Source organism: Pungitius pungitius, chromosome 2 (assembly GCF_949316345.1).
Source record: "Pungitius pungitius chromosome 2, fPunPun2.1, whole genome shotgun sequence".
Taxonomy (NCBI): domain Eukaryota; kingdom Metazoa; phylum Chordata; class Actinopteri; order Perciformes; family Gasterosteidae; genus Pungitius; species Pungitius pungitius.
This window is the reverse complement of record NC_084901.1, coordinates 14,218,740-14,233,390: the sequence shown is the minus strand read 5'-3', so window position 1 is coordinate 14,233,390 and position 14,651 is coordinate 14,218,740. Positions and strand designations below refer to the sequence as shown.

Below are 14,651 nucleotides of genomic sequence, written 5' to 3'. Positions count from 1 at the left end.
GTGTGTGTGTGAATGCATGTGCATGTGAGTGCGTGCGCTCTCCCAGCTGCTGCCTGTGTAACTCTAGTAAACATCAAGGCGGCGTTCTTACTCTGCTGAATTAACAAATCTCTCACATCCATCGCCACGCGCCGCCTTTGAAAGGCACACCGCCGGCCTCGGCTCGCCACTTTGAACCCTAAATCATTCCCTGCCGCCGCCCACCCTGCTCCTCTCTGTATCAAATTATGCTGCACTTAAATATCTACTCATTAGTACGTTTCTCCCCATCTGACCTGGTTCTCATCTTACGTCCATGAGTTCATTGTCCTCGGCCTGGAGGTGCGATGCCAGCGGCTCCAGCTTCATTATTCCAGCAATGTTTCATTTCACCTCAGCCACGGATTCCTTTCTTATCTGATGTGCCGACTGCTCACGACCTCCTAAACTACAACACAAATGCTCCTTGATTCACTTTCAGCACCTTGTTAGAGCACAAGCCAAGCAAACGTCAACGATGTAAATATATGAACGAATAAGAACCCGTTCTACAGATTCGACATGGTCTCTTTATCCCTCTCCCCGTGTGCGCCGTGATCCATCTGCGCTCGTCTGGTTTTTTGACTTCAAAGGCTCCTCGGACGCCGCGCCGTGCGAGGCCTCACGCTGACGGGGCCGTCTTTGAAGAAGCGTTTACAACGATGTAAAACCAAGCCGCTCACCGCCCCGCACGACTCACCCGCACGCCGGCTTTGTTCGTCCCTCATTTGTGTGTCTCACAGCTGCTTGTGGATTAATAATAACGAAGATATCCGCCTGCACCCAGCGGGGTGCTGTGCTACTCACTCGCCCCTTGAGGGTCCTCTCTGATCCCGACAGCAGACATGAGGACGCTGTATTTCCTCCGTGCCACAAGCTTAGAGCCTCAGAGGGAAGGATGCAGGAAACCAGGGACGAGGGAGGAGGAGGAGGAGGAGGAGGGTCCCACAGCATCTTTATGACTTGTCGTGAGGCTTCGGCCTTCCCGGATGAACAACGTTACAGCCGAGGAACCAAAAGGTCGCGGCTCGTCGCGGCGCCTTCAATCCGACCGGCGTTTAGTTTGAAGGACGACAGGACTACATACAGGATGAAATAAATGGCACAACAAAACAGATCCGTAGAGCTAGAAATGTAGTAGAGGCTGATAGGAGAGGCGCCGTAGAACCATCGGCCTGTTTGCCCAAGATCCACACACACACACACACACACACACACACACACACACACACACACACTTCTTATCCACAGGACACAGCCAAAACACATTGTGTGTGCTTTTATGTGAAATAAGATGCGGGGGAATGCAGCGATATTATACAAGTGAGCACATGCAGACACACACAGACAAACACAGACACACACACCTGAACTAAACCACTGCGTCTTCTCCACATCGACGTTTAAAATGACACAGAATTTCATTTTCTGTAATCAGGAGGCCTTTGTCTGCCTTTTTCACCTCAGCTTTGCAACATGTTTGAAAATACGAGCGATAAAAAGCCTCTGTATCAAACCTCCGGGGGGGTGAGGCACGGCTTTCGGAACAAGCGTTTAGTCTGCCCCCCTTCCACGATAGCGAAACAAGGCCTGATGGCGTCCTGATAGGACGCCGGCTTTGGGATCCAGGAGAAACGCTGATGTTTGATAAGGGCAACGAGCTTCTCCTTCCCTCTGAACGCTTTTCTTTCCCGTTGCATCCCGCTTGGATCTGAAAAGGCCAGATGTTTCACTCCCACTGACAAAAGGAGAGTGAAGTGGGGGTTCGTGGGGGGGGGGGGGGGGGGGTGGGGGGGGGGCTCTTCACGGCATCGTTAAGACATCAAAGCGGCTGCAGAAGATACGGCGCTTTCTGAGCATTCTCATGGAGAAGAGTAACAAATGAGAGTGAATAAGAGGGGAGGAAAGAAAGGGAGGAGAGGGGGGGGGGGGGGGGGGGGTGGTGTTGCGTGTTGAAGAACCCGTCTCTGGCTTTGATGGCGGCGCAAAGGCAACGAAACGAAAAAGCAGACAAAAGTTTGTAAAACTTGAAAAGAGGCTTTTTGTGGCGCAGCTCGGCCGTCTCTCTCCTTTCTGTCCTCTCCTCTCTTCAAACACGTCTTTGCTAATTGCCAGACCCTGTTCTGCCCTCCGCAGGCTCTCCACTCCTCTCGGGGGGGGGGGGGGGGGGGTGGCTGCAGCAGGGAGGCCTAATGACTCGCTCTGGAGGGGAACAATGGAGCCAGCGACGAGATCCAAGGCCCTAATGAGAAAAGACTCCTTCAGCTAACAAGCGGGTCGCTCAATAGACCCACTACGCAGTTAAAGGGGGGGGGTGTTTTTGATGTTTAAACACTTGTCTTTGTCTGTGATAGGAGACACAAAGCCATACAGTTTGAAATCATAGAAAGTCAAAGAATCAGTAAGCGGGTGTGTGTCCATGTGTGTGTGTGTGTGTGTGTGTGTGTGTGTGTGTGTCGCTACCTCCTGAGGGTAACAATAATGAACAGGACAATTCAGACCACACAATGGCACAAAGTACACAGCTCCCTGAGAACTGATCAGACATGAACCACGACAGAGACCTCCTCCCCTTTTCTATTTCTTAGTTGGTGTCCATCCACCCATCTATTCAGCCATTCATCCATTCATCAATCTATCCATCCATCTATTCATCCATCCATCCATCCATCTATTCATCCATCCATCCATCTATTCAGCCATTCATCCATTCATCAATCTATCCATCCATCTATTCAGCCATCCATCCATCTATCCATCCGTCTATTCAGCCATCCAGCTCTTCATCCAGCATCCATCCATTTCTTTGATCCATCCATCCAAGGACACATCTCCCTAAAGCCACACTGTGAGAGCAGAGTTCTCCTTGAGAGAAAATCATCTCTTAACTTCTTTGTCGTTAACGTCACGTAAACCTTCGTGTGCCATGAGACGTTTCCACAACATGACCGACAGAAGCCACTTAAAAAACCCACAAATCAGCCCCCCCCCCCCCCATCGCCCTTCTTCTGTTACCGCTGGAACAGATTTACCACATCCACAGTTTGTCCTGCTCGGGGGACGGACTGTGCTTCACCAAATGACCCATGTTCAATCTGTTCAATCTGTTCAATCTGGCTCCATTTGTGACTTATTACGCTTGTGTTTCTTGTGCTCAGCGGATCTCCGACGAGCCAAAACCCACACGGAGGAGAAACGGAGCCGCTGTGGAGAAAGCAAGAGTGAGAACACGAACAGCACATGAAGATGAAGGCAAATTCCACCCAAAACTCATTTTACAGAGAACAGTGGGACTTTCTATCTGTTGCTTCGTTTAAATCCCTGAGCGGAGCTGCAAGATTTGGGAGGCTGAATTCAAGCTTCGAGGGAGATATATGAGACTTTATAATCTGCAAAATGATAGAAGACGTGTCCATTTCTTGTCTTTAGGGTGGACGCTCCTTTCACTGACTGACAGACGCCCCCCCTCCCTGCACAGAGAATCAATGTAGGAGCTAGCAGAGGGTCTTTAAGACCCATTAGGGGTCTATGGGAGCTTGACTTGGCCTACAATCAGTGGATGGAAGCCATGCTCACACACACACACACACACACACACACGTAAATGGAGCATGAAGGCAAACCGAAGAGGGAAGAATGAAGAGCTGAAAGATGCTCTGGAGAAAAGACATCTTCCTCCGGCTGGTGGAGTTTGTGAGAGAGTGAAGAAGAAAGGGGGTGAAAGAAGGTGAGAAGGGGGAGGGACTAGAGGAGAGGACATGGGGGGCTGAACTTTTAGTGGATTCATGGGAGTGGGTCTTCTCCCGTGTGATGTCATGCTTCAGATGTCACGGTGCTCTACAGTGCACCTGTCAACAAATGGCCGTGGAGATCCTCCCTCCCCCCCGCCTTTGCTCTCTTTTTGGAAGTGTGCGTTTCCATATACAGCCGACAAGAGCGTGACATCTGGACCTGTTGGGACATTCCGGTCGGGACGCGTTGACGTCTTCAGACCCCGGCCGGGGGAAAACAAACAGAAGCTTTCTTCTTTTCTTCATCCTGTCCACCGTCCTTCCGTCTCTTTGCTGGAAGTGAAGCGAGGCAGAACGAAAGGATGTGGGATAGACAGCCGTGAAATGGGGGCCTCCGGGGGGTGTGCGATTTTGTCCACACTGTCTGCGACGTGTGTGTGTGTGTGTGTGCGGACAAAAAAAATAAAAGACCAAATGTTTTCCTGCCCCGTCTTGTTGATATCTGCAGGAAGATGCAGCAGATCTTTGTGTGTCTGAGAGTGTGTGTCCTGTGACTCCACAATCCCCACGTGCCTTTTTATATGAGCACACACACACACACACACACACACACACACACACCAGCATGAGTACGTCTCACGTCGCCAACACGCACAACGCCTGCAGCACCAACGCGATCTTCAAATCAAGCAAAGAAGAGGAGGATCGACTGCTGCCGAGGAACACGCTGTAGTTCCAGTAGACGGGGGCCAAACCACTCCATCATTTACTCTTCATGTTCGCTAAATCATTGAGACCCCCCCCCCCCCAAGAAAAAGAAACCCCCTCCGAGGCCTCAAACCCTCAACTGGGCACCAGCGGGCTGGAGCTCGCCGTCTCCTCCATGCATTTTTCTGCCATTACTGAGAAAGCGCTGCGTGTGTAACATGAGAGGACGAATCCTGCAGTGAAAACACCACACACACACACACACACACACACACACACACACACATGTATGCACACACACGCTCAGCACAGCTGCCCTGGTGTATTTGTAAGAAGGTGAGTGAAGGGGTAATTTGAGATTGTGTTAAAGCACAGTGCAATTACACACAGCCATACATGTATCTCTGTGTGTGTCTGTGTGTATGTGTGTGTGTGTGTGTGTGACTCACACCAATTAGCCTTCAAACCTTGGCCACCTCGACATCCTCTCCAGACGAGGCACCAGATATCGAAATTAGAAACAGCGCAATGTGAGAACGAGGGTCTTCTTGGCAGAACGTCGTCGGCCTCGCACACACACACACACGCACACATACACGCACACACACAGTGAGTGAACTGGATGTTTAAAAGCCTTTCTGATCATTACACGGTGGCAACCTGCGGCACTGATCCGCGTGATGTCGGCGTGTCGCGTTAGATTATTATTATATATAAAGGTGAGCTGAGCAGTGTTTGAGAAAACGTACAACAGAACCATTTTTCCGAAACAAGCCTCCTCCAAGTCCTGTTCTGTGCACATTTTCCATCTCGTGCTTCCATTTCTCTCATTTCAACATTCGTTACGAATCGGCTGCTCGACGAACATAAATCACGAGTTAATTGATTCAAACAAACACTGCGTCCATGTTTAATATCTTTCTCTGCTTCTCTTTTCCTCTTTGTTCTACAATTATGGCCACATGTCAACTGCTGCGGCTCAACTCTTAAATCACCACAAATCATCACACCAGTCACTTATGAAGACACACACACGCACACACACGCACACACACAATGCCAAACCGCTCTCCCGTTCTCACCACATCTGGTTTGAGCTTTATATTTTATATCACAGAGGTGAACAATTTCTAAATCTTCTACGAGAAACTATGAAACGGACAGCAGAAACAGAAAAGGACAACACACACACACACGCACACACACACACACACACTGACACACACACACATGTGCCAGCCTCCATACAATAAAAGATCAGATCTTCTAATTTCCGCGCCAACAAAAGCCGGCCCTCTCTTCCGTACAGTTTTACAGGGATCACATGCTTTTACGTCCGGGGGAAACTGGCAAAATATTGACACAAATTAAATCGTGGGCGGATGAAAGGCCCGAAGGGGAGGAAGGAGGGGTGAGATTAAACGTTAATGGGAGAAAGGTGTGAGTGACATCGAGAGGGAGAGACAACACGTCGCAGGTGTGGGCTCATTACTGGGAAGCGGATCAGCCGTAGAATAATTACAGCCGGACCACACAGGAGAGGAGGAGAAGGAGGAGGAGGAGGAGGAAGAGGAGGAGGAGGAGGAGGAGAAAACCAAACCAGCTGATGAACATCATTGCCCATGCAGATTGTTCCAGCTAACAAAACAGCGCTGTCCACGCTAACGGCCTCTCCAATGTGTGCCGGGCCACCATCCCTGGTTTAATTTACGTGGGGGGGGGGGGGGGGGGGGGGGGCTGTGCAGGTTGACCTCTGCGCGATTAGCATTTGAAAACGTGAAGATGCATCCTCTCCTTCTTCCAGGAGGATGAAGGGCTGAGAGCAGTGTCGACAGCGCTGTGAGGGGCCATCGTTTCTGTGCACGTACACATGAAAGTGAATGGAAGGGAATGAGCGAGGACGAGAGAGAGGCAGCAGCTGTCCGCCCCGATGACCTCAGCAGCAGCTGCCTCCCCCCCCCCCCCCCCGTGCCCTCTGTATGCCAGCTCGCCTTTGAAGTCCTCCGGGTCGAGAGCGATTGAGCTTTGGATCACAAGCGATAATGATTACTGCAGAATGAGACGAGATGTTTGTGACAAACGGAATGCAGAAGGAGAAAAGGTCTCATGTTTTAATAACGTTGTTTAAGCAACAATGAAATCTTTAATGCCACTAATTCAGACTTTATAAGTGTAGCTTTGTCACAAATCAATAACTATCAATGTTGTGATTTTTCCTCTTTTCTACCAGCGGAGATTCCCACTTTGTCACAAAATGTTGTTCACAATCATTCCGAGTACACAATCTAACGGAGTAAGACCGCTGGAACCTGTGTGAAGACACGAGGACGGACAGAGTGCTGCGGGGGACGACGTGTGGACAGAATAAGCTCCGCTGCCACCTCACCTGTAAATACTAAAGACGTTTCCAACAGAAATGAAACGTGCTGTTCATCGTCTCAGCTTTCACTCCTTTCAGGTGTCTTCCTGTCCTCACGTCTCATTGACTTCCAAATCCAAGAGACATTCACCTTATATTTCATGTTTTGGAGCTTAAACGGATCTTATTACAGACCAAACATCCACAGATACACGACTGACTCGGCTTTCTGAATGCAAACTCCAAAAAAAAACACGTTTAATAATACGCTGATAATAAGCTTCTTCTTTACCAAATAAATCCTACAGGTTTGCACAAACGTGCTTGAATAGTGCATCACAGCTCAGTCAATGAAAAAAGAAGAGAAAGACCAAAATAAAAAAGGACTAAAATTTCTTAAACCTTAAATGACACAACATCCCCCCACTGAGAGTTCTACGAGTGGATTGAGTCCAAAGTGACCCCCGACTCACCGATGACGATGAGCGTGTAGTTGACGCTGACGCTGCCGAACCCGTTGGTGGCCTTGCAGACGTACGTCCCCGCGTCCTCTGTCTCCACCTCCTTGACGCGCAGCCCGTGCTGCAGCACCCGGAAGCGGCTCCACCCGCTGTGGATGTTGCGGCCGTCTTTGGTCCACATGATGAGCGGCGGCGGGTCGCCCTCCACGGGGCAGGGCAGCTTCACGGTGCGACCCAGACGCACGCTCTGACGGTGGGCCACCCGCTCCGACACCCGGGGGGGACCTTCGGCGTGGGAGGGAGGGAGAGAGGGAGAGAGAGAGAGAGGGAGAGAGAGAGAGAGGATGACTGGCTGCACAAAGCTAAAAACGTCGGATTTGATCCACACAATGTTTGAGGTGTGTTTCATTCATGGAGAGAAGACCAAGTTCTGCGCTCTTTCCCTATCAGAACCAGAGGAGCCTCCAGAACGTGGCATTCATCACTATCATTTATGAAGGCTGACTCCTCATCACGGACAACAATGGCGTCCTTGGCGAGCAAACACAAAGCCGAGCTGACGTCAGTCCAGGCGTGACCTTCAGTAGCCGCTCCGCTGTGAAACGGCACACTGGGAAAACAGGAGGGAGGCGAGGGAGGCGAGGGAGGCGCGTGATTGACTGGGGAAGGTGGGAGGGTGCAGAGAGAAAGAGAGGAAGGAAGGAAGGTAAGAAGAGAAGAAGGGAGGGAATGAGGGAGAATGGAATTCAAGGGAGTGAGTGTGTGTGTGTGTGGGGGGGGGGGGGGTGGGGGGGGGGGGGGGAGATATGGCCGAACAAGGGAGAAAGACAAACAGGGCGATGGAGACATGGAAGCAGGAGGAGGTGAAGGAGGGTCAGTGCCTGCAAATGGAGCACAGCGACACACGGACCCAAAGACCGAAGCCCCCACCTGAGGTCACGTCCTTAAAGGAAGGGGACAAAGGCTGCTTTGACCTGAACAACGTGCCTCATAGAGGCCTATGGAGAAGAACGCGCATAATGGAGACCAGAGGCATATCGCCCCCGCTAGGGTCCTGCTTCCTGATCCCCAAAAGACTTTAGGAGGCACAAAGCGTGATGGACGTCGTCTTCCATCCTTCAGAGGAAGTGTGGGACAGACGATTAAAACCAGCAGGAAGAGCAAGAGTAAAGCGGGCTTCACTGTGAGTCTCTCCTCCTGAAAGGACAGCCAAACGGGAGCCCCGACCCCCCCCCCACGAGGGGGAGGAGGAGAGCGGTGGTCCTGGAGCATCAAACGGGCCGATACGGGACACGATGATGGCGGAAGGGAGATGTGTGAAAAATACATTAGTCACACAAAGGGGATTGAGGGGAGCCTCTCCTCCCCCCCCCTCCCCCTCCTCCAGCTGCATGGCTTTCTCATCAGAGGCCTGACGACTCACTCCTCCTTCTCCTTCCTCTTCTCCCTTTCTTTTTGTATATCTCGCCCTAGGATTCTCCTTTTCCTTCTCTCCTCCTCCTGCTCCTCCACACAGAGTCCTCCCAATGTTCATGTTTATTTTGTCCTCTCTTTTCTTCTTCTTCTTCCAACAGATTGAAATCTCATCCCCTGAACTCTCCCTCTCTCTCTTGCACTTAACCCCTCAATCCCCATCACCGCCCTGCCATCCCTCCTCCCCCCTCTCCTCCTTTCATCACACTCGTTCTCACCCTCCTCTCGGCTCAGTGCACTTTCTCCTCTTCCTCTCCTGTGATTTAACGGCCCGCTGCGCTCAGGAGGTCTCAGGAGCAGGACCTCGAGCCGAACCTCCCAACTTTCCACAGTTAACCTCCCCCCCACCGCCTCCCCTCTTCCTCTACTCCCTCTCTCCTCCTGTGAAGGGAACACAGACCAGCCGCCTCCTCTCCTCACTGCCTTCCTTCCCCTCCTCGTTCCTCTTCCACGGTTCCGTGACCCGAGTTTAAGTCTTTTTAAATCTGTCTCTGGGGGTGAAACCGAAGAGAGTAAAACATCTTTTGCTCTCCTTCACGAGACACGAGGTCAGCGCGTGTGTTTTTACACGCGTGTGTGTGTGTGTTTTCAGGACACACACACACGTGCTGCTGAATGGATGCCTCACGCTCTCCGTGCACATCCTCCCTTCTACGTGCAGGTAGGGCCAGCGTCTCAGAAGCTGAAGGCCAAACAAAGCAGAGCAGGGAGGAGCTCTTGCATTCCTTCACTGGAGCGACTGCAGAGGCGCGAAGTTGACTTCAGGTGAAACAGCGAGCGTTTGCAGGATCAATGGAACGTTCTTTCCACGTCGACCCGCTCGCTGTGTAGCTGGAGCCCAAGCATTCAGAATGCAGCATGAGGACAGGGGCAAACGGCTCCAGGTTTTGGGTGCAAACAGGAAGCGTAATGTCAGCTAGATGTTCTTTGGTTTCCATGTTTGCAGATCATGGCGTTAATCGTTACTGTGCACACACATCTGGGACTGCTGTGACACTAAAGAAACCTCTGGAGTCATGAAGGAACATCTGAGATCGATCCCGTCTGCCTGTCTTCTTCTTCTCCAGACGCCGCTAACAAGTTCTACACACATGTCTGTTTAAATCACACTCGCTAATGACTCTTACAGACATTTAACGTTTGGAACCCTTTGACATCAGAGAGAGAAACATATTCCTGCTCTCCTTTAGCCACTAAACCATTAAAGCATCAAAAGTGCTGAAGAAAATACTCCATTTTGTTGAGTTGCATATGTTGGACTTTTGTGGCCTTAACGTTTCACTGGTCTTCAGCCTGCAGAGTCCAACACAATGTTGTTGTTGGCAGGGAGTCGAGACTGGGGAGTGTGGGGGGGCGGGGGTGTTTGAAGGAGGGCACTTATCCGCGCACAGTAGAGGTGTATCTGTGTGTGTCTGTGTGTGTGTGGGGGTCTTCATTATTAACAAATGAGTTCAGTAAAAAGTCACTTTGTGTTGAAGAAAACAACCACGAGGTTCATCCTTTGCTTCGACTCAAGTTACGACTCTTCCAGCGAGGCCCTGTAATCCCCCGCTGTCATGTTTTTCAATTCTCTTCACAGGCCTGAATCCAGTTATCCCGTCTGCTCCGTCGCGGAGGGAACGCCGCCGCCGCCACTCAGCGAGCTCATTCATTCGTTCACCAGGCTGACAGATCCACCCACGGGGGGGGGGTTCACTTTACACTCTGACACACTCAGGCCCTTCTCTGGCCCGGGGCCACAGGCAGACTGATGGCTACACATTAAGTTGTCTTCTTCAACTGCACACACACACACACACACACACACACTTTCTTGTTCTCAGCCAGTCACTTCCAACCCAACAATAGGACAACTGCTGCTTTGCTGCGTCCTGACAGCTAACACCAGGCCCGAGGGAGGATACACCAACACAGCATTGTAGGGCGACCCGACGCGCACACACACACACACACACACACACACACTGATACACATAAACCTGAGGCTTACACTCGTCTCACACGCCCACGCCAAAGAAAATCACCAGCGGCCACAAAAACTTTGAGGAATCTGCTGAGTGGTTGGTACGGCAACCTGATCCTCTGAGCGACTCACACACCCACACACACACACAAATAGGGGTAAAACCTTGTGCTAATCTCCTCTTCCTTCCAACGTCTTCCTCAGGTATTTAATGCGGTGATAACAGAGGTGTGATTGGTTCTGGTCAGCCTCTCTCTGCTGTTATTTTGTTCCATTGTTCTTTTGTCTCCTCTGGCTGCTGCACCTGTCTGTGTCCACTGGTGGGAAGACAAACGTCCCACAAACGTCCCACAATCAGGAGCCTTTGAGAATATTTAACACAATGGCCTCGCTAATCCTAATATAAACAATACCCCACACACAAAGTTGGATATATAATTACAGAGAAGAGCTGTGTTCACGTCTTAGTTTTCGTGTCCAACCCCTGGCGGCAAACAGTGTGTTGGGTTTGTAGTCGGCAACAACAATACAAAATGACTCATTCTAATGACGGAGCCAAACCAAATCAATGGAGGAAAAAATATTTATGAAGATGATAAATTCAACTAACTGAAGGAAAGGAAATCATGAATAGTATTGTTGTATGTCATTACAAAAGAGTGGTTTTCATTTGTCATTACAACCAGTGCCGGCGCTCCGCACACGCACATCACGCACTGCGTGTAGGGCACCAAGTGCCTGGGGGGGGCATCAAAAAATCTGGGGCGTGAAAAATCATCACAGTAGGCTACTAGTATAAATAACAAATAAAATATGTCTAAAGCATGCTAATATGCAAACTAATCAAAACGTACCTGCGCTCATCAATGGGGCAGGAACGTTTAAGTGGTCTGGCTGTCATCAGCATCAATGGGGACCGGGCTCAGAAACTGTCATATGACCTGAGAGCTGATTTTGCAGCTAGGAAATGCAGGCGTGTGCCTCTGTAGGGCCTTTGACAACTGATGGTAGTGAAAATGTTTGTAATATTGTTCTATCGGATAGCAGAATGGTCTCTTTTATAGAGATGGTAAAGTAAATTCAGTTTGTACTTATGTATGGTTATTTGCACTTTAAAATTTGCTCTTTATTATTATTATTTGTACTAATGTATATTACTGAAGAAATGTGCACATTATTACTTACATGGTTATATACTTGAATACTTTCTGCGTTTACAATGTTCAGTTCCAAATCTGTGTTTTTAGTAATTGTGGTGGTATTTGGTATTTCTAATTTTATCTTTTATATAATTTATTTCTTTTCATGTTTGTTTATGTAAATTATTTATGTTTAGAAGTTATTTGGGGAATAAAGAGAACCTTACTAAGAAATTTTGAATGGTTGTTATTCCTGTGGTGGTGGTGGTGGTTGGTTGGTTGGGGGGGGGCACCACCAAGCATTTGTGCTTAGGGCACCCAAATGGCTAGCGCCGGCCCTGATTACAACAGTCATTTAAGACTCATTATCTGCCCCAGGAAAATAGTAAAGGCAATGAACAAGGACACAGTGTGTGCGTCTGTCTGTGTGTGTGTGTCTGCAGTGCGCCTCGTACCTCACAGATATGGCGAGACATAGTTGGCTGAAGATAAGAAACAGTTAACACTCCTGAGTGTGCATGATTGTTTGTGTGCTCGTGTGTGTGTGTGTCCTCGACCTGACTTTTATCAGCCTGTTGGAGGCAGACACTGTTACCCATTAACAACAGTGATAACGCACACTCACACACACACACACGGTGCCACCACCTGCTGTGGGCCACTCGAGTGATAAAGATGTGAATATTTGCTTCCTTTATATTGACATAACCCATTTAAAGATGGAGACATGGCGAGAGAGAGGCGGGCTTAATGAAAAGCTTGAAGTTAAACAGATAAGATGCAAAGAGGGTTGAGGGCAAGTAGGTGACCCTGGAAGGACAAACACCTGTTGATCCCTGGGGGGAATAATCAGTGCTTTACATTACACGTGTGCCCTTTATTTAAGGGAAGTGGTAAGTTTGTAACGTCAGTTCATCAGCAAATTCACAGATGCTGCGATCGATTCGGCCCCCAGAGCCCCCCTTGTCCCTCATTCTAACGTAGCTACATGATCTTTGAACGAAAAGCTTTCTTTGTACACCAACAGTTGTTTTCAGGCAGACTTTTACATTTTCTTACGACTTGCAACTCATCAAATCAAAGCTTGCTGGGTCATCAACATTGGGTCAAGCTAAAGTGAGCTTTGTTTTCCAGTGTTTCTGATAGTTATTTTTAATCACATCCCGGTTACCAGGTGCAATTATATCCTATACGGAACTTTCAAATAAATAAATAAATCAGAAGGAATTGAAGACTAGATTTCAAATGACACATTTCTGTGTGAATTTTTTTTATTTTTTTCCATAACTTTTTTCCTACAAATAACGTTCGACATTTTTTTCAAAACAGTTTTCAACTTTTTTTTTTTTCATCGAAGTATATGTCCTTTTTTTCATGACTTTGTTTTCAATGACTTTTTTCAAAAGTCAATTTTTTTTAAAACTTTTTTCCAATAACTTTTCAAAAGATTTTTTTTGACATTTAAAAATATATATATATATATTTTTCAATTTTCCATGACATTTATCAACCATTTAAATTTTTTTCACCAAATATTAGTATAAACTTCCCCCTCACATAGCAAAGTATTTTTAATTTTTTTTAGATGACTTTTTTAATTCAAAAAGACTTTACTATTTTTCCCATGACATTTCTCGACCAATTTTCTTTGACATTTTTGAAAAAAAAAATGTTGGTCAAATATTTTTTAAACTTTTTTACTGAGGCATTTTTTGGTTAAATCATTTTTTACTTTTGGCCAATGACATTTAAAAAAATATATATTTTTAATTTTTTCATGGCATTTATCGACAAAATATTTTTTTACTTTTTTTCACAAAATATTATTTTTTCCCACAACATTATTATAAGTTTTTTTAGATTACTTTTTTCATTCAAATAGTTTTTAAAATTTTTCCATGACATTTCTCGACCAATTTTCTTGGACATTTCTGAAGAAAAAAAAAATCGTTTTACTTTTTCACGAAATATTATTTTTCCCACAACATTATTATAACTTTTTTTCCATGACTTTTTTCATTCAAATATTTTTGACTATTTTCCCATGTTATTCTTTATTCTTTAGAAGAAAATGTCAACAACTCAGTTGTGCAGCAATTGTGGTCACGTGATGTGGTAACAAGTGAAAAACACGCTGCGTCTCGCAGATGTTTGTTTAATTCACTGCTTGAAACTTAACTCCCTCCTAAACTTAGCTAAAGTAGGGGAGAGCGGGGCATGTTGTCTCACGGGTAAGTTGTCACACTCGTCATAACTCCAACACTGGAGGGGCCATCTCAAAAATCAAATAGCCACTTTGTGTGACTTCTTCTTCTATAGTCAACTTCTAGTTCACATGTGGTCAAGGTCACTCTAATCTGAGGTTAGCACAATTTTCTTATTTTTCTGCTTAAAAGTAAAAAAATTGCACTTTACATTTTATGCAATACAACATTGTTAGATATGAATGTTAAAAATAATGATTTTGCACAAAATAGAGGAGACATTTTCGAGTCTTTTGATACCTTAGCTAAAGTAGTATGTTAAGCTAACCTTGAGATGTAGCCAACATTAACACACATGTCAGTTTGGGGCAAGTTGTCTCACTGACTTTGGGGCAAGTCGTCACATGTGACAATTTCCCCCTGTACAAATAAACACATTGAACATTCTCAAAAAAATGTGATTTTAGGCTAATTTATTTGTAATTGCTATAATGTTTTTGAAGGCTGGAAGTAAGGAGCAAAGGAACCTAACCCTAAGCCAGCAAAGGAAGAAAACGACGCAAATCAGCAATTCTTACTGACACGCCAGTGAAGC

General features: G+C 47.3%; 1 protein-coding gene across 2 annotated transcripts in view; it reads right to left on the bottom strand.

Moving 5' to 3' along the window:
* Positions 1–14,651, bottom strand: part of fgfrl1a (fibroblast growth factor receptor like 1a) — a 37,912-nt gene that overhangs the window by 12,733 nt on the left and 10,528 nt on the right. For both annotated transcript variants that reach the window (XM_037461389.2, XM_037461388.2), the window contains exon 3: positions 7,290–7,562. In XM_037461389.2, the coding sequence (XP_037317286.1) occupies positions 7,290–7,562 (273 nt within the window). The remainder of the gene's footprint in view (positions 1–7,289; positions 7,563–14,651) is intronic.